The 22248-nt window shown below is 42.3% G+C and overlaps 1 protein-coding gene across 1 annotated transcript in view; it reads right to left on the bottom strand.

Annotated features, from left to right (window-relative positions):
• Positions 1-22248, bottom strand: part of LOC311116843 (highly divergent homeobox-like) — a 50655-nt gene that overhangs the window by 15010 nt on the left and 13397 nt on the right. The window contains exon 3 of the mRNA XM_084191879.1: positions 14386-15645. Within this exon, the coding sequence (XP_084048005.1) occupies positions 14386-15645 (1260 nt within the window). The remainder of the gene's footprint in view (positions 1-14385; positions 15646-22248) is intronic.

The following is a 22248-nucleotide window of genomic DNA, read 5'->3' as shown; positions in this document are numbered from 1 at the left end:
ACTATTAACCCCTACCTTTATACTAGGGGGGGTCTGTAGTGTTGTAGTAACTGGGTAGTAGTAGTAGTAGTAGTAGTATTAACCCCTACCTTTATACTAAGGGGAACTGTAATGTTGTAGTAACTGGATAGTAGTAGTAGTATTAACCCCTACCTGTATACTAGTGGAGGTCTGTAGTGTTGTAGTAACTGGATAGTAGTAGTAGTAGTAGTAGTAGTAGTAGTAGTAGTATTAACCCCTACCTTTATACTAGGGGGGGATCTGTAGTGTTGTAGTAACTGGGTAGTAGTAGTAGTAGTAGTACTATTAACCCCTACCTTTATACTAGGGGGGGTCTGTAGTGTTGTAGTAACTGGGTAGTAGTAGTAGTAGTAGTAGTATTAACCCCTACCTTTATACTAAGGGGAACTGTAATGTTGTAGTAACTGGATAGTAGTAGTAGTATTAACCCCTACCTTTATACTAGGGGGGGGTCTGTAGTGTTGTAGTAACTGGGTAGTAGTAGTAGTAGTAGTAGTAGTAGTAGTAGTATTAACCCCTACCTTTATACTAGAGGGGGTCTGTAGTGTTGTAGTAACTGGGTAGTAGTAGTAGTAGTAGTATTAACCCCTACCTTTATACTAGTGGAGGTCTGTAGTGTTGTAGTAACTGGATAGTAGTAGTAGTAGTAGTAGTAGTAGTAGTAGTAGTAGTAGTAGTAGTAGTAGTAGTATTAACCCCTACCTTTATACTAGGGGGGGTCTGTAGTGTTGTAGTAACTGGATAGTAGTAGTAGTAGTAGTAGTAGTAGTAGTAGTAGCAGTATTAACCCCTACCTTTATACTAGGGGAGGTCTGTAGTGTTGTAGTAACTGGATAGTAGTAGTAGTAGTATTAACCCCTACCTTTATACTAGGGGGGGTCTGTAGTGTTGTAGTAACTGGATAGTAGTAGTAGTAGTAGTAGTATTAACCCCTACCTTTATACTAGGGGGGGTCTGTAGTGTTGCAGTAACTGGTTAGCAGTATTAGTATTAACCCCTACCTTTATACTAGTGGAGGTCTGTAGTGTTGTAGTAACTGGGTAGTAGTAGTAGTAGTAGTAGTATTAACCCCTACCTTTATACTAGTGGGGGTCTGTAGTGTTGTAGTAACTGGTTAGTAGTATTAGTATTAACCCCTACCTTTATACTAGTGGAGGTCTGTAGTGTTGTAGTAACTGGGTAGTAGTAGTAGTAGTAGTATTAACCCCTACCTTTATACTAGGGGGGGTCTGTAGTGTTGTAGTAACTGGTTAGTAATATTAGTATTAACCCCTACCTTTATACTAGTGGAGGTCTGTATTGTTGTAGTAACTGGGTAGTAGTAGTAGTAGTAGTAGTAGTAGTATTAACCCCTACCTTTATACTAGGGGAGGTCTGTAGTGTTGTAGTAACTGGATAGTAGTAGTAGTAGTATTAACCCCTACCTGTATACTAGTGGAGGTCTGTAGTGTTGTAGTAACTGGGTAGTAGTAGTAGTAGTAGTAGTATTAACCCCTACCTTTATACTAGGGGAGGTCTGTAGTGTTGTAGTAACTGGGTAGTAGTAGTAGTATTAACCCCTACCTGTATACTAGTGGAGGTCTGTAGTGTTGTAGTAACTGGATAGTAGTAGTAGTAGTAGTAGTAGTAGTAGTAGTAGTAGTAGTAGTAGTAGTATTAACCCCTACCTTTATACTAGTGGAGGTCTGTAGTGTTGTAGTAACTGGGTAGTAGTAGTAGTAGTAGTAGTAGTAGTAGTATTAACCCCTACCTGTATACTAGTGGAGGTCTGTAGTGTTGTAGTAACTGGATAGTAGTAGTAGTAGTAGTAGTAGTAGTAGTATTAACCCCTACCTTTATACTAGGGGGGGTCTGTAGTGTTGTAGTAACTGGGTAGTAGTAGTAGTAGTAGTAGTAGTAGTAGTAGTAGTATTAACCCCTACCTTTATACTAGGGGGGGTCTGTAGTGTTGTAGTAACTGGGTAGTAGTAGTAGTAGTAGTAGTAGTAGTAGTAGTATTAACCCCTACCTGTATACTAGTGGAGGTCTGTAGTGTTGTAGTAACTGGATAGTAGTAGTAGTAGTAGTAGTAGTAGTAGTAGTAGTATTAACCCCTACCTTTATACTAGGGGGGGTCTGTAGTGTTGTAGTATCTGGGTAGTAGTAGTAGTAGTATTAACCCCTACCTTTATACTAGGGGGGGTATGTAGTGTTGTAGTAACTGGGTAGTAGTAGTAGTAGTAGTAGTAGTAGTAGTAGTATTAACCCCTACCTTTATACTAGGGGGGGTCTGTAGTGTTGTAGTAACTGGGTAGTAGTAGTAGTAGTAGTAGTAGTAGTATTAACCCCTACCTTTATACTAGGGGGGGTCTGTAGTGTTGTAGTAACTGGGTAGTAGTAGTAGTAGTATTAACCCCTACCTTTATACTAGTGGAGGTCTGTAGTGTTGTAGTAACTGGATAGTAGTAGTAGTAGTAGTATTATTAACCCCTACCTTTATACTAGTGGAGGTCTGTAGTGTTGTAGTAACTGGATAGTAGTAGTAGTAGTAGTAGTAATATTAACCCCTACCTTTATACTAGGGGGGGGTCTGTAGTGTTGTAGTAACTGGATAGTAGTAGTAGTAGTATTAACCCCTACCTTTATACTAGTGGAGGTCTGTAGTGTTGTAGTAACTGGGTAGTAGTAGTAGTAGTAGTATTAACCCCTACCTTTATACTAGTGGAGGTCTGTAGTGTTGTAGTAACTGGGTAGTAGTAGTAGTAGTATTAACCCCTACCTTTATACTAGGGGGGATCTGTAGTGTTGTAGTAACTGGATAGTAGAGGTAGTATTAACCCCTACCTTTATACTAGGGGGGGGGTCTGTAGTGTTGTAGTAACTGGGTAGTAGTAGTAGTAGTAGTAGTAGTATTAACCCATACCTTTATACTAGGGGGGGTCTGTAGTGTTGTAGTAACTGGGTAGTAGTAGTAGTATTAACCCCTACCTTTATACTAGGGGGGGTCTGTAGTGTTGTAGTAACTGGGTAGTAGTAGTAGTAGTAGTAGTAGTAGTATTAACCCCTACCTTTATACTAGTGGAGGTCTGTAGTGTTGTAGTAACTGGGTAGTAGTAGGTGTAGTATTAACCCCTACCTTTATACTAGTGGAGGTCTGTAGTGTTGTAGTAACTGGGTAGTAGTAGTAGTAGTAGTAGTAGTAGTAGTAGTAGTATTAACCCCTACCTTTATACTAGGGGGGGTCTGTAGTGTTGTAGTAACTGGATAGTAGTAGTAGTAATAGTAGTAGTATTAACCCCTACCTTTATACTAGGGGGGGTCTGTAGTGTTGTAGTAACTGGATAGTAGTAGTAGTAATAGTAGTAGTATTAACCCCTACCTTTATACTAGGGGGGGGTCTGTAGTGTTGTAGTAACTGGGTAGTAGTAGTAGTAGTAGTGGTATTAACCCCTACCTTTAAACTAGGGGGGGTCTGTAGTGTTGTAGTAACTGGGTAGTAGTAGTAGTAGTAGTATTAACCCCTACCTTTATACTAGGGGGGGTCTGTAGTGTTGTAGTAACTGGGTAGTAGTAGTAGTAGTGGTATTAACCCCTACCTTTAAACTAGGGGGGGTCTGTAGTGTTGTAGTAACTGGGTAGTAGTAGTATTAACCCCTACCTTTATACTAGGGGGGGTCTGTAGTGTTGTAGTAACTGGGTAGTAGTAGTAGTAGTAGTATTAACCCCTACCTTTAAACTAGGGGGGGTCTGTAGTGTTGTAGTAACTGGATAGTAGTAGTAGTAGTAGTAGTAGTATTAACCCCTACCTTTATACTAGTGGAGGTCTGTAGTGTTGTAGTAACTGGATAGTAGTAGTAGTAGTAGTAGTAGTAGTATTAACCCCTACCTTTATACTAGGGGAGGTATGTAGTGTTGTAGTAACTGGATAGTAGTAGTAGTAGTAGTAGTAGTTGTTGTATTAACCCCTACCTTTATACTAGGGGAGGTCTGTAGTGTTGTAGTAACTGGATAGTAGTAGTAGTAGTAGTAATAGTAGTAGTATTAACCCCTACCTTTATACTAGGGGGGGTCTGTAGTGTTGTAGTAACTGGGTAGTAGTATTATTATTATTAGTAGTAGTAGTAGTAGTATTAACCCCTACCTTTATACTAGTGGAGGTCTGTAGTGTTGTAGTAACTGGATAGTAGTAGTAGTAGTAGTATTAACCCCTACCTTTATACTAGGGGGGGGGTCTGTAGTGTTGTAGTAAATGGATAGTAGTAGTAGTAGTAGTAGTAGTATTAACCCCTACCTTTATACTAGTGGAGGTCTGTAGTGTTGTAGTAACTGGGTAGTAGTAGTAGTAGTAGTAGTAGTAGTATTAACCCCTACCTTTATACTAGGGGGGGGTCTGTAGTGTTGTAGTAACTGGGTAGTAGTAGTAGTAGTAGTATTAACCCCTACCTTTATACTAGGGGGGGTCTGTAGTGTTGTAGTAACTGGATAGTAGTAGTAGTAGTAGTAGTAGTATTAACCCCTACCTTTATACTAGGGGAGGTCTGTAGTGTTGTAGTAACTGGATAGTAGTAGTAGTAGTAGTATTAACCCCTACCTTTATACTAGGGGAGGTCTGTAGTGTTGTAGTAACTGGATAGTAGTAGTAGTAGTAGTAGTAGTATTAACCCCTACCTGTATACTAGTGGAGGTCTGTAGTGTTGTAGTAACTGGATAGTAGTAGTAGTAATAGTAGTAGTATTAACCCCTACCTTTATACTAGGGGGGGTCTGTAGTGTTGTAGTAACTGGATAGTAGTAGTAGTAGTAGTATTAACCCCTACCTTTATACTAGTGGAGGTCTGTAGTGTTGTAGTAACTGGATAGTAGTAGTATTAGTAGTAGTATTAACCCCTACCTTTATACTAGGGGGGGTCTGTAGTGTTGTAGTAACTGGATAGTAGTAGTAGTATTAACCCCTACCTTTATACTGGGGGGGTCTGTAGTGTTGTAGTAACTGGGTAGTAGTAGTATTAGTAGTAGTAGTATTAACCCCTACCTTTATACTAGGGGGGGTCTGTAGTGTTGTAGTAACTGGATAGTAGTATTAGTAGTAGTAGTAGTAGTAGTAGTAGTAGTATTAACCCCTACCTTTATACTAGGGGGGGTCTGTAGTGTTGTAGTAACTGGGTAGTAGTAGTAGTAGTATTAACCCCTACCTTTATACTAGGGGGGGTCTGTAGTGTTGTAGTAACTGGGTAGTAGTAGTAGTAGTATTAACCCCTACCTTTAAACTAGGGGGGGTCTGTAGTGTTGTAGTAACTGGATAGTAGTAGTAGTAGTAGTAGTAGTAGTAGTAGTAGTATTAACCCCTACCTGTATACTAGTGGAGGTCTGTAGTGTTGTAGTAACTGGATAGTAGTAGTAGTAGTAGTAGTAGTAGTAGTAGTAGTATTAACCCCTACCTTTATACTAGGGGGGGATCTGTAGTGTTGTAGTAACTGGGTAGTAGTAGTAGTAGTAGTAATATTAACCCCTACCTTTATACTAGGGGGGGTCTGTAGTGTTGTAGTAACTGGGTAGTAGTAGTAGTAGTAGTAGTATTAACCCCTACCTTTATACTAAGGGGAACTGTAATGTTGTAGTAACTGGATAGTAGTAGTAGTATTAACCCCTACCTTTATACTAGGGGGGGGTCTGTAGTGTTGTAGTAACTGGGTAGTAGTAGTAGTAGTAGTAGTAGTAGTAGTAGTATTAACCCCTACCTTTATACTAGGGGGGGTCTGTAGTGTTGTAGTAACTGGGTGGTAGTAGTAGTAGTAGTAGTATTAACCCCTACCTTTATACTAGGGGGGGTCTGTAGTGTTGTAGTAACTGGGTAGTAGTAGTAGTAGTAGTATTAACCCCTACCTTTATACTAGTGGAGGTCTGTAGTGTTGTAGTAACTGGGTAGTAGTATTAGTAGTATTAACCCCTACCTTTATACTAGGGGGGGTCTGTAGTGTTGTAGTAACTGGGTGGTAGTAGTAGTAGTAGTAGTAGTAGTAGTAGTAGTAGTATTAACCCTTACCTTTATACTAGTGGAGGTCTGTAGTGTTGTAGTAACTGGATAGTAGTAGTAGTAGTAGTAGTAGTAGTAGTAGTAGTATTAACCCCTACCTTTATACTAGGGGGGGTCTGTAGTGTTGTAGTAACTGGGTAGTAGTAGTAGTATTAACCCCTACCTTTATACTAGGGGGGGGTCTGTAGTGTTGTAGTAACTGGATAGTAGTAGTAGTAGTAGTAGTAGTATTAACCCCTACCTTTATACTAGGGGGGGTCTGTAGTGTTGTAGTAACTGGATAGTAGTAGTAGTAGTAGTAGTAGTATTAACCCCTACCTGTATACTAGTGGAGGTCTGTAGTGTTGTAGTAACTGGTTAGTAGTAGTAGTAGTAGTAGTAGTATTAACCCCTACCTTTATACTAGGGGGGGTCTGTAGTGTTGTAGTAACTGGATAGTAGTAGTAGTAGTAGTAATAACCCCTACCTTTATACTAGGGGAGGTCTGTAGTGTTGTAGTAACTGGATAGTAGTAGTAGTAGTAGTAGTATTAACCCCTACCTGTATACTAGTGGAGGTCTGTAGTGTTATAGTAACTGGATAGTAGTAGTAGTAATAGTAGTAGTATTAACCCCTACCTTTATACTAGGGGGGGTCTGTAGTGTTGTAGTAACTGGATAGTAGTAGTAGTAGTAGTAGTATTAACCCCTACCTTTATACTAGTGGAGGTCTGTAGTGTTGTAGTAACTGGATAGTAGTAGTAGTAGTAGTAGTAGTAGTATTAACCCCTACCTTTATACTAGGGGGGGTCTGTAGTGTTGTAGTAACTGGGTAGTAGTAGTATTAGTAGTAGTAGTAGTAGTAGTAGTATTAACCCCTACCTTTATACTAGTGGAGGTCTGTAGTGTTGTAGTAACTGGATAGTAGTAGTAGTAGTAGTATTAACCCCTACCTTTATACTAGGGGGGGGGTCTGTAGTGTTGTAGTAAATGGATAGTAGTAGTAGTAGTAGTAGTAGTATTAACCCCTACCTTTATACTAGTGGAGGTCTGTAGTGTTGTAGTAACTGGGTAGTAGTAGTAGTAATAGTAGTAGTATTAACCCCTACCTTTATACTAGGGGGGGTCTGTAGTGTTGTAGTAACTGGATAGTAGTAGTAGTATTAACCCGTACCTTTATACTAGGGGGGGGTCTGTAGTGTTGTAGTAACTGGGTAGTAGTAGTAGTAGTAGTAGTAGTAGTATTAACCCCTACCTTTATACTAGGGGGGTCTGTAGTGTTGTAGTAACAGGGTAGTAGTAGTAGTATTAACCCCTACCTTTATACTAGGGGGGGTCTGTAGTGTTGTAGTAACTGGGTAGTAGTAGTAGTAGTAGTATTAACCCCTACCTTTATACTAGTGGAGGTCTGTAGTGTTGTAGTAACTGGGTAGTAGTAGTAGTATTAACCCCTACCTTTATACTAGTGGAGGTCTGTAGTGTTGTAGTAACTGGGTAGTAGTAGTAGTATTAACCCCTACCTTTATACTAGGGGGGATCTGTAGTGTTGTAGTAACTGGATAGTAGTAGTAGTATTAACCCCTACCTTTATACTAGGGGGGGGTCTGTAGTGTTGTAGTAACTGGGTAGTAGTAGTAGTAGTAGTAGTATTAACCCCTACCTTTATACTAGGGGGGGTCTGTAGTGTTGTAGTAACTGGGTAGTAGTAGTAGTAGTAGTATTAACCCCTACCTTTATACTAGGGGGGGTCTGTAGTGTTGTAGTAACTGGGTAGTAGTAGTAGTATTAACCCCTACCTTTATACTAGTGGAGGTCTGTAGTGTTGTAGTAACTGGGTAGTAGTAGTAGTAGTAGTATTAACCCCTACCTTTATACTAGTGGAGGTCTGTAGTGTTGTAGTAACTGGGTAGCAGTAGTAGTAGTAGTAGTATTAACCCCTACCTTTATACTAGGGGGGGTCTGTAGTGTTGTAGTAACTGGGTAGTAGTAGTAGTAGTAGTATTAACCCCTACCTTTATACTAGTGGAGGTCTGTAGTGTTGTAGTAACTGAATAGTAGTAGTAGTAGTAGTAGTAGTAGTATTAACCCCTACCTTTATACTAGGGGGGGTCTGTAGTGTTGTAGTAACTGGATAGTAGTAGTAGAAGTAGTAGTAGTAGTAGTATTAACCCCTACCTTTATACTAGGGGGGGTCTGTAGTGTTGTAGTAACTGGGTAGTAGTAGTAGTAGTAGTATTAACCCCTACCTTTATACTAGTGGAGGTCTGTAGTGTTGTAGTAACTGGGTAGTAGTAGTAGTAGTAGTAGTAGTAGTATTAACCCCTACCTTTATACTAGGGGGGGTCTGTAGTGTTGTAGTAACTGGGTAGTAGTAGTAGTAGTAGTAGTATTAACCCCTACCTTTATACTAGTGGGGGTCTGTAGTGTTGTAGTAACTGGATAGTAGTAGTAGTAGTAGTAGTAGTAGTAGTAGTAGTATTAACCCCTACCTTTATACTAGGGGGGGTCTGTAGTATTGTAGTAACTGGATAGTAGTAATAGTAGTAGTAGTAGTAGTAGTAGTAGTAGTAGTAGTAGTATTAACCCCTACCTTTATACTAGGGGAGGTTTGTAGTGTTGTAGTAACTGAATAGTAGTAGTAGTAGTATTAACCCCTACCTTTATACTAGGGGGGGTCTGTAGTGTTGTAGTAACTGGATAGTAGTAGTAGTAGTAGTAGTATTAACCCCTACCTTTATACTAGGGGGGGTCTGTAGTGTTGCAGTAACTGGTTAGCAGTATTAGTATTAACCCCTACCTTTATACTAGTGGAGGTCTGTAGTGTTGTAGTAACTGGGTAGCAGTAGTAGTAGTAGTAGTATTAGTAGTAGTAGTAGTATTAACCCCTACCTTTATACTAGTGGGGGTCTGTAGTGTTGTAGTAACTGGTTAGTAGTATTAGTATTAACCCCTACCTTTATACTAGTGGAGGTCTGTAGTGTTGTAGTAACTGGGTAGTAGTAGTAGTAGTAGTAGTATTAACCCCTACCTTTATACTAGGGGGGGTCTGTAGTGTTGTAGTAACTGGTTAGTAGTATTAGTATTAACCCCTACCTTTATACTAGTGGAGGTCTGTATTGTTGTAGTAACTGGGTAGTAGTAGTAGTAGTAGTATTAACCCCTACCTTTATACTAGGGGGGGTCTGTAGTGTTGTAGTAACTGGGTAGTAGTAGTAGTAGTAGTATTAACCCCTACCTTTATACTAGTGGAGGTCTGTAGTGTTGTAGTAACTGGGTAGTAGTAGTAGTAGTAGTATTATTAACCCCTACCTTTATACTAGTGGAGGTCTGTAGTGTTGCTGTCCCCAGTCCGCCTGGCCTTGCTGCTATTCCAGTTTAAACTGTTCTGCCTGCGGTTATGGAACCCCTACCTGTCCCAGACCTGCTGTTTTAAACTCTTAATGATCGGCTATGAAAAGCCAACTGAGATTTATTCCTGATTATTATTTGACCATGCTTGTCACTTATGAACATTTTTGAACATCTTGGCATGGTTCTGTTATAATCTCCACCCGGCACAGCCAGAAGAGGACTGGCCACCCCTCATAGCCTGGTTCCTCTCTAGGTTTCTTCCTAGGTTTTGCCTTTCTAGGGAGTTTTTCCTAGCCACCGTGCTTCTACACCTGCATTACTAGCTGTTTGGGGTTTTAGGCTGGGTTTCTGTACAGCACTTCGAGATATTAGCTGATGTAAGAAGGGCTATATAAAATAAAATTGATTGATTGATTGATAGTATTAACCCCTACCTTTATACTAGGGGAGGTCTGTAGTGTTGTAGTAACTGGATAGTAGTAGTAGTAGTAGTAGTAGTAGTAGTAGTATTAACCCCTACCTGTATACTAGTGGAGGTCTGTAGTGTTGTAGTAACTGGGTAGTAGTAGTAGTAGTAGTAGTAGTAGTATTAACCCCTACCTTTATACTAGGGGAGGTCTGTAGTGTTGTAGTAACTGGGTAGTAGTAGTAGTAGTAGTATTAACCCCTACCTGTATACTAGTGGAGGTCTGTAGTGTTGTAGTAACTGGATAGTAGTAGTAGTAGTAGTAGTAGTAGTAGTAGTAGTAGTAGTAGTAGTAGTATTAACCCCTACCTTTATACTAGGGGGGGTCTGTAGTGTTGTAGTAACTGGGTAGTAGTAGTAGTAGTAGTAGTATTAACCCCTACCTTTATACTAGGGGGGGTCTGTAGTGTTGTAGTAACTGGGTAGTAGTAGTAGTAGTAGTAGTAGTAGTAGTAGTATTAACCCCTACCTGTATACTAGTGGAGGTCTGTAGTGTTGTAGTAACTGGATAGTAGTAGTAGTAGTAGTAGTATTAACCCCTACCTTTATACTAGGGGGGGTCTGTAGTGTTGTAGTATCTGGGTAGTAGTAGTAGTAGTAGTATTAACCCCTACCTTTATACTAGTGGAGGTCTGTAGTGTTGTAGTAACTGGATAGTAGTAGTAGTAGTAGTAGTAGTAGTAGTAATATTAACCCCTACCTTTATACTAGGGGGGGTATGTAGTGTTGTAGTAACTGGGTAGTAGTAGTAGTAGTAGTAGTAGTAGTAGTAGTAGTAGTAGTATTAACCCCTACCTTTATACTAGGGGGGGTCTGTAGTGTTGTAGTAACTGGGTAGTAGTAGTAGTAGTAGTAGTAGTAGTAGTATTAACCCCTACCTTTATACTAGGGGGGGACTGTAGTGTTGTAGTAACTGGGTAGTAGTAGTAGTAGTATTAACCCCTACCTTTATACTAGGGGGGGTCTGTAGTGTTGTAGTAACTGGGTAGTAGTAGTAGTAGTAGTAGTAGTAGTAGTAGTAGTATTAACCCCTACCTTTATACTAGTGGAGGTCTGTAGTGTTGTAGTAACTGGATAGTAGTAGTAGTATTATTAACCACTACCTTTATACTAGTGGAGGTCTGTAGTGTTGTAGTAACTGGATAGTAGTAGTAGTAGTAGTAGTAGTAATATTAACCCCTACCTTTATACTAGGGGGGGGTCTGTAGTGTTGTAGTAACTGGATAGTAGTAGTAGTAGTAGTATTAACCCCTACCTTTATACTAGTGGAGGTCTGTAGTGTTGTAGTAACTGGGTAGTAGTAGTAGTAGTAGTAGTATTAACCCCTACCTTTATACTAGTGGAGGTCTGTAGTGTTGTAGTAACTGGGTAGTAGTAGTAGTAGTAGTAGTATTAACCCCTACCTTTATACTAGGGGGGATCTGTAGTGTTGTAGTAACTGGATAGTAGTAGTAGTATTAACCCCTACCTTTATACTAGGGGGGGGGTCTGTAGTGTTGTAGTAACTGGGTAGTAGTAGTAGTAGTAGTATTAACCCCTACCTTTATACTAGGGGGGGTCTGTAGTGTTGTAGTAACTGGGTAGTAGTAGTAGTAGTAGTAGTATTAACCCCTACCTTTATACTAGGGGGGGTCTGTAGTGTTGTAGTAACTGGGTAGTAGTAGTAGTATTAACCCCTACCTTTATACTAGTGGAGGTCTGTAGTGTTGTAGTAACTGGGTAGTAGTAGTAGTAGTAGTAGTAGTAGTAGTAGTAGTAGTATTAACCCCTACCTTTATACTAGGGGGGGTATGTAGTGTTGTAGTAACTGGGTGGTAGTAGTAGTAGTAGTAGTAGTAGTAGTAGTAGTAGTATTAACCCCTACCTTTATACTAGTGGAGGTCTGTAGTGTTGTAGTAACTGAATAGTAGTAGTAGTAGTAGTAGTAGTAGTATTAACCCCTACCTTTATACTAGGGGGGGGTCTGTAGTGTTGTAGTAACTAGATAGTAGTAGTAGTAATAGTAGTAGTATTAACCCCTACCTTTATACTAGGGGGGGTCTGTAGTGTTGTAGTAACTGGGTAGTAGTAGTATTAGTAGTAGTAGTATTAACCCCTACCTTTATACTAGGGGGGGTCTGTAGTGTTGTAGTAACTGGATAGTAGTAGTAGTAGTAGTATTAACCCCTACCTTTATACTAGGGGGGGTCTGTAGTGTTGTAGTAACTGGGTAGTAGTAGTAGTAGTAGTAGTATTAACCCCTACCTTTAAACTAGGGGGGGTCTGTAGTGTTGTAGTAACTGGGTAGTAGTAGTAGTAGTAGTATTAACCCCTACCTGTATACTAGTGGAGGTCTGTAGTGTTGTAGTAACTGGATAGTAGTAGTAGTAGTAGTAGTAGTAGTAGTAGTAGTAGTAGTAGTAGTATTAACCCCTACCTTTATACTAGGGGGGGTTTGTAGTGTTGTAGTATCTGGGTAGTAGTAGTAGTAGTATTAACCCCTACCTTTATACTAGTGGAGGTCTGTAGTGTTGTAGTAACTGGGTAGTAGTAGTAGTAGTAGTAGTAGTAGTAGTAGTAGTAGTAGTAGTAGTAGTATTAACCCCTACCTTTATACTAGGGGGGGTCTGTAGTGTTGTAGTAACTGGGTAGTAGTAGTAGTAGTAGTAGTAGTAGTAGTAGTAGTAGTAGTAGTAGTAGTAACCCCTACCTTTATACTAGGGGGGGGTCTGTAGTGTTGTAGTAACTGGGTAGTAGTAGTAGTAGTAGTAGTATTAACCCCTACCTTTATACTAGTGGAGGTCTGTAGTGTTGTAGTAACTGAATAGTAGTAGTAGTAGTAGTAGTAGTAGTAGTAGTATTAACCCCTACCTTTATACTAGGGGGGGTCTGTAGTGTTGTAGTAACTGGATAGTAGTAGTAGTAGTAATAGTAGTAGTATTAACCCCTACCTTTATACTAGGGGGGGTCTGTAGTGTTGTAGTAACTGGGTAGTAGTAGTATTAGTAGTAGTAGTATTAACCCCTACCTTTATACTAGGGGGGGGTCTGTAGTGTTGTAGTAACTGGATAGTAGTAGTAGTAGTAGTATTAACCCCTACCTTTATACTAGGGGGGGTCTGTAGTGTTGTAGTAACTGGGTAGTAGTAGTAGTAGTATTAACCCCTACCTTTAAACTAGGGGGGGTCTGTAGTGTTGTAGTAACTGGGTAGTAGTAGTAGTAGTAGTAGTATTAACCCCTACCTTTATACTAGGGGGGGTCTGTAGTGTTGTAGTAACTGGGTAGTAGTAGTAGTAGTAGTGGTATTAACCCCTACCTTTAAACTAGGGGGGGTCTGTAGTGTTGTAGTAACTGGGTAGTAGTAGTAGTAGTATTAACCCCTACTTTTATACTAGGGGGGGTCTGTAGTGTTGTAGTAACTGGGTAGTAGTAGTAGTAGTAGTATTAACCCCTACCTTTAAACTAGGGGGGGTCTGTAGTGTTGTAGTAACTGGATAGTAGTAGTAGTAGTAGTAGTAGTATTAACCCCTACCTTTATACTAGGGGGGGTCTGTAGTGTTGTAGTAACTGGATAGTAGTAGTAGTAGTAGTAGTATTAACCCCTACCTTTATACTAGGGGGGGTCTGTAGTGTTGTAGTAACTGGATAGTAGTAGTAGTAGTATTAACCCCTACCTTTATACTAGGGGGGGTCTGTAGTGTTGTAGTAACTGGGTAGTAGTAGTAGTAGTAGTATTATTAACCCCTACCTTTATACTAGGGGGGGTCTGTAGTGTTGTAGTAACTGGATAGTAGTAGTAGTAGTATTAACCCCTACCTTTATACTAGGGGGGGTCTGTAGTGTTGTAGTAACTGGGTAGTAGTAGTAGTAGTAGTATTAACCCCTACCTTTATACTAGTGGAGGTCTGTAGTGTTGTAGTAACTGGGTAGTAGTAGTAGTAGTAGTATTATTAACCCCTACCTTTATACTAGTGGAGGTCTGTAGTGTTGTAGTAACTGAATAGTAGTAGTAGTAGTAGTAGTAGTAGTAGTAGTAGTATTAACCCCTACCTTTATACTAGTGGAGGTCTGTAGTGTTGTAGTAACTGGGTAGTAGTAGTAGTAGTAGTAGTATTATTAACCCCTACCTTTATACTAGTGGAGGTCTGTAGTGTTGTAGTAACTGAATAGTAGTAGTAGTAGTAGTAGTATTAACCCCTACCTTTATACTAGGGGGGGGTCTGTAGTGTTGTAGTAACTGGATAGTAGTAGTAGTAATAGTAGTAGTATTAACCCCTACCTTTATACTAGGGGGGGTCTGTAGTGTTGTAGTAACTGGGTAGTAGTAGTATTAGTAGTAGTAGTATTAACCCCTACCTTTATACTAGGGGGGGTCTGTAGTGTTGTAGTAACTGGGTAGTAGTAGTAGTATTAACCCCTACCTGTATACTAGTGGAGGTCTGTAGTGTTGTAGTAACTGGTTAGTAGTAGTAGTAGTAGTATTAACCCCTACCTGTATACTAGTGGAGGTCTGTAGTGTTGTAGTAACTGGTTAGTAGTAGTAGTAGTAGTAGCAGTAGTAGTAGTAGTAACCCCTACCTGTATACTAGGTGAGGTCTGTAGTGTTGTAGTAACTGGGTAGCTGCCCCGAGGGTATGGACCAGGCCTGGAGCTGCTGAGGACCAGGGAGGGGGATGTGAGGCCTCTCCCCACAGATCCCTCTCCCCTGCTGGGGCTGAGGCTGTCCGTCCCCCACTGGCCTCTCTGGAGGTCCCCATGGGCCGTGGTAGCCATGTTGGATAACTCTTCCTCCCTCCGCCACTCATCCTCTTCACCACCTGTCTCCATGGCGATAGAGAGGCAGCCAATAGCATCCGAGGGGCGGGGAGTCTGTCTGTGTCTCTCCTGCCTGCTCCTATCAGAAGGCTGTCCTTGTGCCTCCCCCTCCCCCCTCTCTGATACGCTGAAGACCTGATGGATGCGGGGGGAGTGGTTTGAAGGGGGAGGGTTGGGGTGAGGAGGGGGGGAGGGACGGTGCCTGGGGAGGTGAGGTGGGGGAGTCTGGTGGTTGGAGTGAGGCCTGGGCTGGGGCTGGGAGGGAGAGGGCCAGGGGCCAGGCTGGAGAGAACCATACTGTCTAGCCCAACTCTGAGGTACCCCCCCTCCTACTGCCCCCCCTGCCCCGGCCCCTCCTACTCCTACTGCCCCCCCGGCCCTAGCCCCACTAGTGGGGAAACCCACCCTCTTGGACAGGCTGTGGATGGGGGGGCCGGGGGGTGAGGAGGAGGGGGGTGAGGAGAGGGAGGGGGAAGAGGAGAGGGAGGGGGGTTTACAGAGAGGAAGTGACAAGGAACCCAAGCTGGAATGGAGTTGGAGAGGAGAGGACACAGAACTGTTCCTCCTGTGCTGTGATTGGTTAAGCAGAGTTTGATGGACATGTGCAGGCAGCTCAGCGTCAGAAGGGAGGGGCTTAACAGTGGGCCGGGAACTAGACGCAGATCCTAGAGAGTAAATCCCAGTCAGGATGACATCGTTGTTGTTGCCAGAGCTAAGAGGAGAGGACGAAGAGGAGGAGGAGAAGGAAGGAGGGAGGAGGTGGGAGGAGCCTCTCTGGATGTTCCGAGCCGCCGCCATCTCCACTGTCAGCATGGCGCCCGCCACTAAAGCCCCGCCTGCTAGCGTGTGATTGGACAGAGCTCCCTCAGCCACGCTGTGATTGGACAGAGCTCCCCCAGCCAGGCTGTGATTGGACAGAGCTCCCCGAGCCAGGCCGTGATTCGAAAAGGATAAGGAGTGGGACACGCCCGCATTCTGGTCGGCCCTCGAGGCCAGCTTCCGTCTCTTGTTCCCCACCCAGGTCTGGAGAGAGACAGACAGAGTTAACAACAACACTACTAAAACATCACCCACTACTACTAAAACATAGAGTTAACAACAACACTACTAAAACATCACCTACTACTACTACTAAAATCCCCCGGGTCTGGAGAGAGACAGACAGACACATAGTTAACAGTACTACCACTACTACAGTGAGGGAAATAAGTATTTGACCCCTCTGCAAAACATGACTTAGTACTTGGTGGCAAAACCCTTGTTGGCAATCACAGAGGTCAGACGTTTCTTGTAGTTGGCCACCAGGTTTGCACACATATCAGGAGGGATTTTGTCCCACTCCTCTTTGCAGATCTTCTCCAAGTCATTAAGGTTTCGAGGCTGACGTTTGGCAACTCGAACCTTCAGCTCCCTCCACAGATTTCCTATGGGATTAAGGTCTGGAGACTGGCTAGGCCACTCCAGGACCTTAATGTACTTCTTCTTGAGCCACTCCTTTGTTGCCTTGGCCGTGTGTTTTGGGTCATTGTCATGCTGGAATACCCATCCACGACCCATTTTCAATGCCATGGCTGAGGGAAGGAGGTTCTCACTCAAGATTTGATGGTACATGGCCCCGTCCATCGTCCCTTTGATGCAGTGAAGTTGTCCTGTCCCCTTAGCAGAAAAACACCCCCAAAACATAATGTTTTCACCTCCATGTTTGACGGTGGGGATGGTGTTCTTGGGGTCATAGGCATCATTCCTCCTCCTCCAAACACGGCGAGTTGAGTTGATGCCAAAGAGCTCCATTTTGGTCTCATCTGACCACAACACTTTCACCCAGTTCTCCTCTGAATCATTCAGATGTTCATTGGCAAACTTCAGACGGTCATGTATATGTGCTTTCTTGAGCAGGGGGACCTTGCGGGCGCTGCAGGATTTCAGTCCTTCACGGCGTAGTGTGTTACCAATTGTTTTCTTGGTGACTATGGTCCCAGCTGCCTTGAGATCATTGACAAGATCCTCCCGTGTAGTACTGGGCTGATTCCTCACCGTTCTCATGATCATTGCAACTCCACGAGGTGAGATCTTGCATGGAGCCCCAGGCCGAGGGAGATTGACAGTTATTTTGTGTTTCTTCCATTTGCGAATAATCGCACCAACTGTTGTCACCTTCTCACCAAGCTGCTTGGCGATGGTCTTGTAGCCCATTCCAGCCTTGTGTAGGTCTACAATCTTGTCCCTGACATCCTTGGAGAGCTCTTTGGTCTTGGCCATGGTGGAGAGTTTGGAATCTGATTGATTGATTGCTTCTGTGGACAGGTGTCTTTTATACAGGTAACAAACTGAGATTAGGTGGACTCCCTTTAAGAGTGTGCTCCTAATCTCAGCTCGTTACCTGTATAAAAGACACCTGGGAGCCAGAAATCTTTCTGATTGAGAGGGGGTCAAATACGTATTTCCCTCATTAAAATGCAAATCAATTTATAACATTTTTGACATGCGTTTTTCTGGATTTTTTTGTTGTTATTCTGTCTCTCACTGTTCAAATAAACCTACCATTAAAATTATAGACTGATCATTTCTTTGTCAGTGGGCAAACATACAAAATCAGCAGAGTATCAAATACTTTTTTCCCCCTCACTGTATATATAGCTATTAAAAACACATATCTATTCAAATATCTTGCATATTTAAATTTCCATCATTATCAATTAATATGCGTAATAATGTTGGCAGTTCATGCGAAGGATTGTTACCTACAGTTGAAGTCGGAAGTTTAAATACACTTAGGTTGGAGTCATTAAAACTCGTTTTTCAACCACTCCACAAATTTCTTGTTAACAAACTATAATTTTGGCAAGTCGGTTAGGACATCTACTTTGTGCGTGACACAAGTAATTTTTCCAACAATTGTTTACAGACAGATTATTTAACTTATAATTCACTGTATCACAATTCCAGTGGGTCAGAATTTTACTTACACTAAATTGACTGTGCCTTTAAACAGCTTGGAAAATTCCAGAAAATGATGTCATAGCTTTAGAAGCTTCTGATAGGCTAATTGACATAATTTGAGTCAATTGGAGGTGCACCTGTGAATGTATTTCAAGGCCTACCTTCAAACTCAGTGCCTCTTTGCTTGACATCATGGGAAAATCAAAAGAAATCAGTCAAGACCTCCACAAAAAACATTGTAGACCTCCACAAGTCTGGTTCATCCTTGGGAGCAATTTCCAAATGCCTGAAGGTACCACGTTCATCTGTACAAACAATAGTACGCGAGTATAAACACCATGGGACCACGCAGCCGTCATACCGCTCAGGAAGGAGACGCGTTCTGTCTCCTAAAGATAACGTACTTTGGTGCGAAAAGTGCAAATCAATCTCAGAACAGCACCAAAGGACCTTGTGAAGATGCTGGAGGAAACAGGTACAAAAGTATCTATATCCACAGTAAAACAAGACCTATATCGACATAACCTGAAAGGCCGCTCAGCAAGGAAGAAGCCACTGCTCCAAAACTGCCATAAAAAAGCCAGACTACGGTTTGGAACTGCACATGGGGACAAAGATCGTACTTTTTGGAGAAATGTCCTCTGGTCTGATGAAACAAAAATAGAACTGTTTGGCCATAATGTACCAATTTATAAGTCGCTCGGGATAAGAGCGTCTGCTAAATTACGTAAATGTAAATAATGACCATCGTTATGTTTGGAGGAAAAAGGAGGTTGCTTGCAAGCCGAAGAACACCATCCCAACCGTGAAGCACGGGGGTGGCAGCATCATGCTGTGGGGGTGCTTTGCTGCAGGAGGGACTGGTCCACTTCACAAAATAGATGGCATCATGAGGAAGGAAAATTATGTGGATATATTGAAGCAACATCTCAAGACATCAGTCAGGAAGTTAAAGCTTGGTTGCAAATGGGTCTTCCAAATGGACAATGACCCCAAGCATACTTCCAAAGTTGTGGCAAAATGGCTTAAGGACAACCATGTCAAGGTATTGGAGTGGCCATCACAAAGCCCTGACCTCAATCCTATAGAACATTTGTGGGCAGAACTGAAAAAGCTTGTGCGAGCAAGGAGGCCTACAAACCTGACTCAGTTACACCAGTTCTGCCAGGAGGAATGGGCCTAAATTCACCCAACTTATTGTGGGATGCTTGTGGAAGGCTACCCGAAACATTTGACCCAAGTAAAAAAATTTAAAGGCAATGCTACCACATACTAATTGAGTGTATGTACACTTCTGACCCACTGGGAATGTGATGAAAGAAATTAAAGCTGAAATAAATCATTCTCTCTACTATTATTCTGACATTTCACATTCTTAAAATAAAGTGGTGATCCTAACTGACCTAAGACAAGGAATTTTTACTAGGATTAAATGTCAGGAATTGTGAAAAACAGAGTTTAAATGTATTTGGCTAAGGTGTATGTAAACTTCCGACTTCAACTGTATAACCCGGATTGCCATTGTATTACATTACATTTTTGTGAAGCAATTCTTATTTTAGCAAAAAATTATTGTGGTTCATCCTATATTCTCCCTAACATCCTTACCTCCTTGCAACAGATGTGGTATATACACACACACACACACACTCTAACACACTCAACCCCTTTCCTCCACAATCAACCATAAACTCAGATGCTCAACGGTTGTTACATCCCAGAGCCCAACTCAAGAAAGGACCTGATTTACGAATGCATATACAGTTACAGCTGTTTGAGAAAGCATGCAAGATTGAGCAAAAATTGACAAAAATTTGAGATTTTATTAACCTATGTCAAGTCCTAGGTGATGGAGATCAGATCCACACTCTTCCCCTGAGACACAATCACTATGGTCCCCCATTGTAACCATTTTCCCAAAGCATCTCTGAGCAGTCAGACCTTTGATTATTTTGTGCCACCAGGGCCACAATAATATGCCCCCTCTCTGATTGTCCGAGTGTGACCCCCTCCCCATGGGTTACTGCAGCTAGTATTTCCTGCACTGCCACTACCTGGGTGGGGGTACCCCACCGGAATCCCCACCGGCTAGGTACAAGGTCATCAAGGTTCTCATTAGCAGCTTTGAGAATTTCCTTGTATATTATGCCCTCCCATCAGGGGGCTCTGGCTTTGTAGGACCAACCCTGCCCGGCAGGCTTAGAGTCTTGAGGGGGCGGTGCTGCTCAAGTAGGTCTCTGACCGCATTTATCTTTCTGTTTTGGCTGCATATACAGTGGGGAGAACAAGTATTTGAACACTGCCGATTTTGCATGTTTTCCTACTTACAAAGCATGTAGATGTCTGTAATTTTTATCATAGGTACACTTCAACTGTGAGAGACGGAATCTAAAACAAAAATCCAGAAAATCACATTGTATGATTTTTAAGTAATTAATTTGCATTTTATTGCATGACATAAGTATTTGATACATCAGAAAAGCATAACTTAATATTTGGTACAGAAACCTTTGTTTGCAATTACAGAGATCATACGTTTCCTGTAGGTCTTGACCAGGTTTGCACACACTGCAGCAGGGATTTTGGCCCACTCCTCCATACAGACCTTCTCCAGATCCTTCAGGTTTCGGGGCTGTCGCTGGGAAATATGGACTTTCAGCTCCCTCCAAAGATTTTCTATTGGGTTCAGGTCTGGAGACTGGCTAGGCCACTCCAGGACCTTGAGATGCTTCTTACGGAGCCACTCCTTAGTTGCCCTGGCTGTGTGTTTCGGGTCGTTGTCATGCTGGAAGACCCAGCCACGACCCATCTTCAATGCTCTTACTGAGGGAAGGAGGTTGTTGGCCAAGATCTCGCGATACATGGCCCCATCCATCCTCCCCTCAATACGGTGCAGTCGTCCTGTCCCCTTTGCAGAAAAGCATCCCCAAAGAATGATGTTTCCACTTCTATGCTTCACGGTTGGGATGGTGTTCTTGGGGTTGTACTCATCCTTCTTCTTCCTCCAAACACGGCGAGTGGAGTTTAGACCAAAAAGCTTTATTTTTGTCTCATCAGACCACATGACCTTCTCCCATTCCTCCTCTGGATCATCCAGATGGTCATTGGCAAACTTCAGACGGGCCTGGACATGCGCTGGCTTGAGCAGGGGGACCTTGCGTGCGCTGCAGGATTTAAATCCATGAAGGCGTAGTGTGTTACTAATGGTTTTCTTTGAGACTGTGGTCCCAGCTCTCTTCAGGTCATTGACCAGGTCCTGCCGTGTAGTTCTGGGCTGATCCCTCACCTTCCTCATGATCATTGATGCCCCACGAGGTGAGATCTTGCATGGAGCCCCAGACTGAGGGTGATTGACCGTCATCTTGAACTTCTTCCATTTTCTAATAATTGCGCCAACAGTTGTTGCCTTCTCACCAAGCTGCTTGCCTATTGTCCTGTAGCCCATCCCAGCCTTGTGCAGGTCTACAATTTTATCCCTGATGTCCTTACACAGCTCTCTGGTCTTGGCCATTGTGGAGAGGTTGGAGTCTGTTTGATTGAGTGTGTGGACAGGTGTCTTTTATACAGGTAACGAGTTCAAACAGGTGCAGTTAATACAGGTAATGAGTGGAGAACAGGAGGGCTTCTTAAAGAAAAACTAACAGGTCTGTGAGAGCCAGAATTCTTACTGGTTGGTAGGTGATCAAATACTTATGTCATGCAATAAAATGCAAATTAATTACTTTAAAATCATACAATTTGATTTTCTGGATAAAAATTACAGACCTCTACATGCTTTGTAAGTAGGAAAACCTGCAAAATCGGCAGTGTATCAAATACTTGTTCTCCCACTGTAGGTAACTTACAGCAGGTCCATAAAACAGATGGGGACTTCCCTTTGGTGTATGGGTCGCTCAGGTGGGTGTCTAGGATATAGGGTTGGGGACCGTTCCATCATTATAGGACAATAAAATAGATTAGATGTATACTTTATTTTAAAATGTATATCCCTCATCTGCACAAAATCGAAAGCTCAATCTCACAACCCCTGCTCACAGACACACGTTGGTTCTGATATATGCAACCATTTCCTTTCTCACTCACTTAACGCCACACTTTTCCAAACACAAAAACGCACACCACACCTTCCATCACAATACATCCACACATACCCACATACTGTGCCTTCTATGTCTTCTGTTTGCTATGTTTTTATCTCCACTATGTTGATTGAGTACTCAAGCTGCAGCTTTTGTCCATATTGGTCCTGACCCTGAAAATCAACACGAGGTGAAGACGACAAAGTTGCCTCCACTAACAATCAATGTTACGGCTGAGTAGCTGTTCTAAGTACTGTATCTAAGAAGGTGAATTTAAGTGGGACCATCCTGTTACTCTCTTCAAGCCATCGTCTACTACACTGCTCTCATCACCCCACAGGGGATCATCGACACGGCTGATTAGCCGTCCTCAGAAGACCACTTCCAGAATGAGTGAAAGTAAACAGACAACTAAGAAGGACATTGTGACCTCTTGTGGACAATCTGAGTCTTACATCTAAGAGGCCATCCGAAAGAGAAGGCCCAATCGACCCATTCCCACAAAGGCCTGGGTCCAACAGAGATACACGACGAAGACCTCCAAGATGTAAACCCCAAGTCCCTCTCATTTTCTTCCCAAACGGGCGGCAGTTCGGGGCAAAGTATT

Source organism: Coregonus lavaretus (genome assembly GCF_964263955.1).
Source record: "Coregonus lavaretus genome assembly, contig: HAP1_SCAFFOLD_333, whole genome shotgun sequence".
NCBI classification, from domain to species: Eukaryota; Metazoa; Chordata; class Actinopteri; order Salmoniformes; family Salmonidae; genus Coregonus; species Coregonus lavaretus.
Note: the sequence above shows the minus strand (reverse complement) of the source record. Positions and strands in the feature narration are given on the sequence as shown.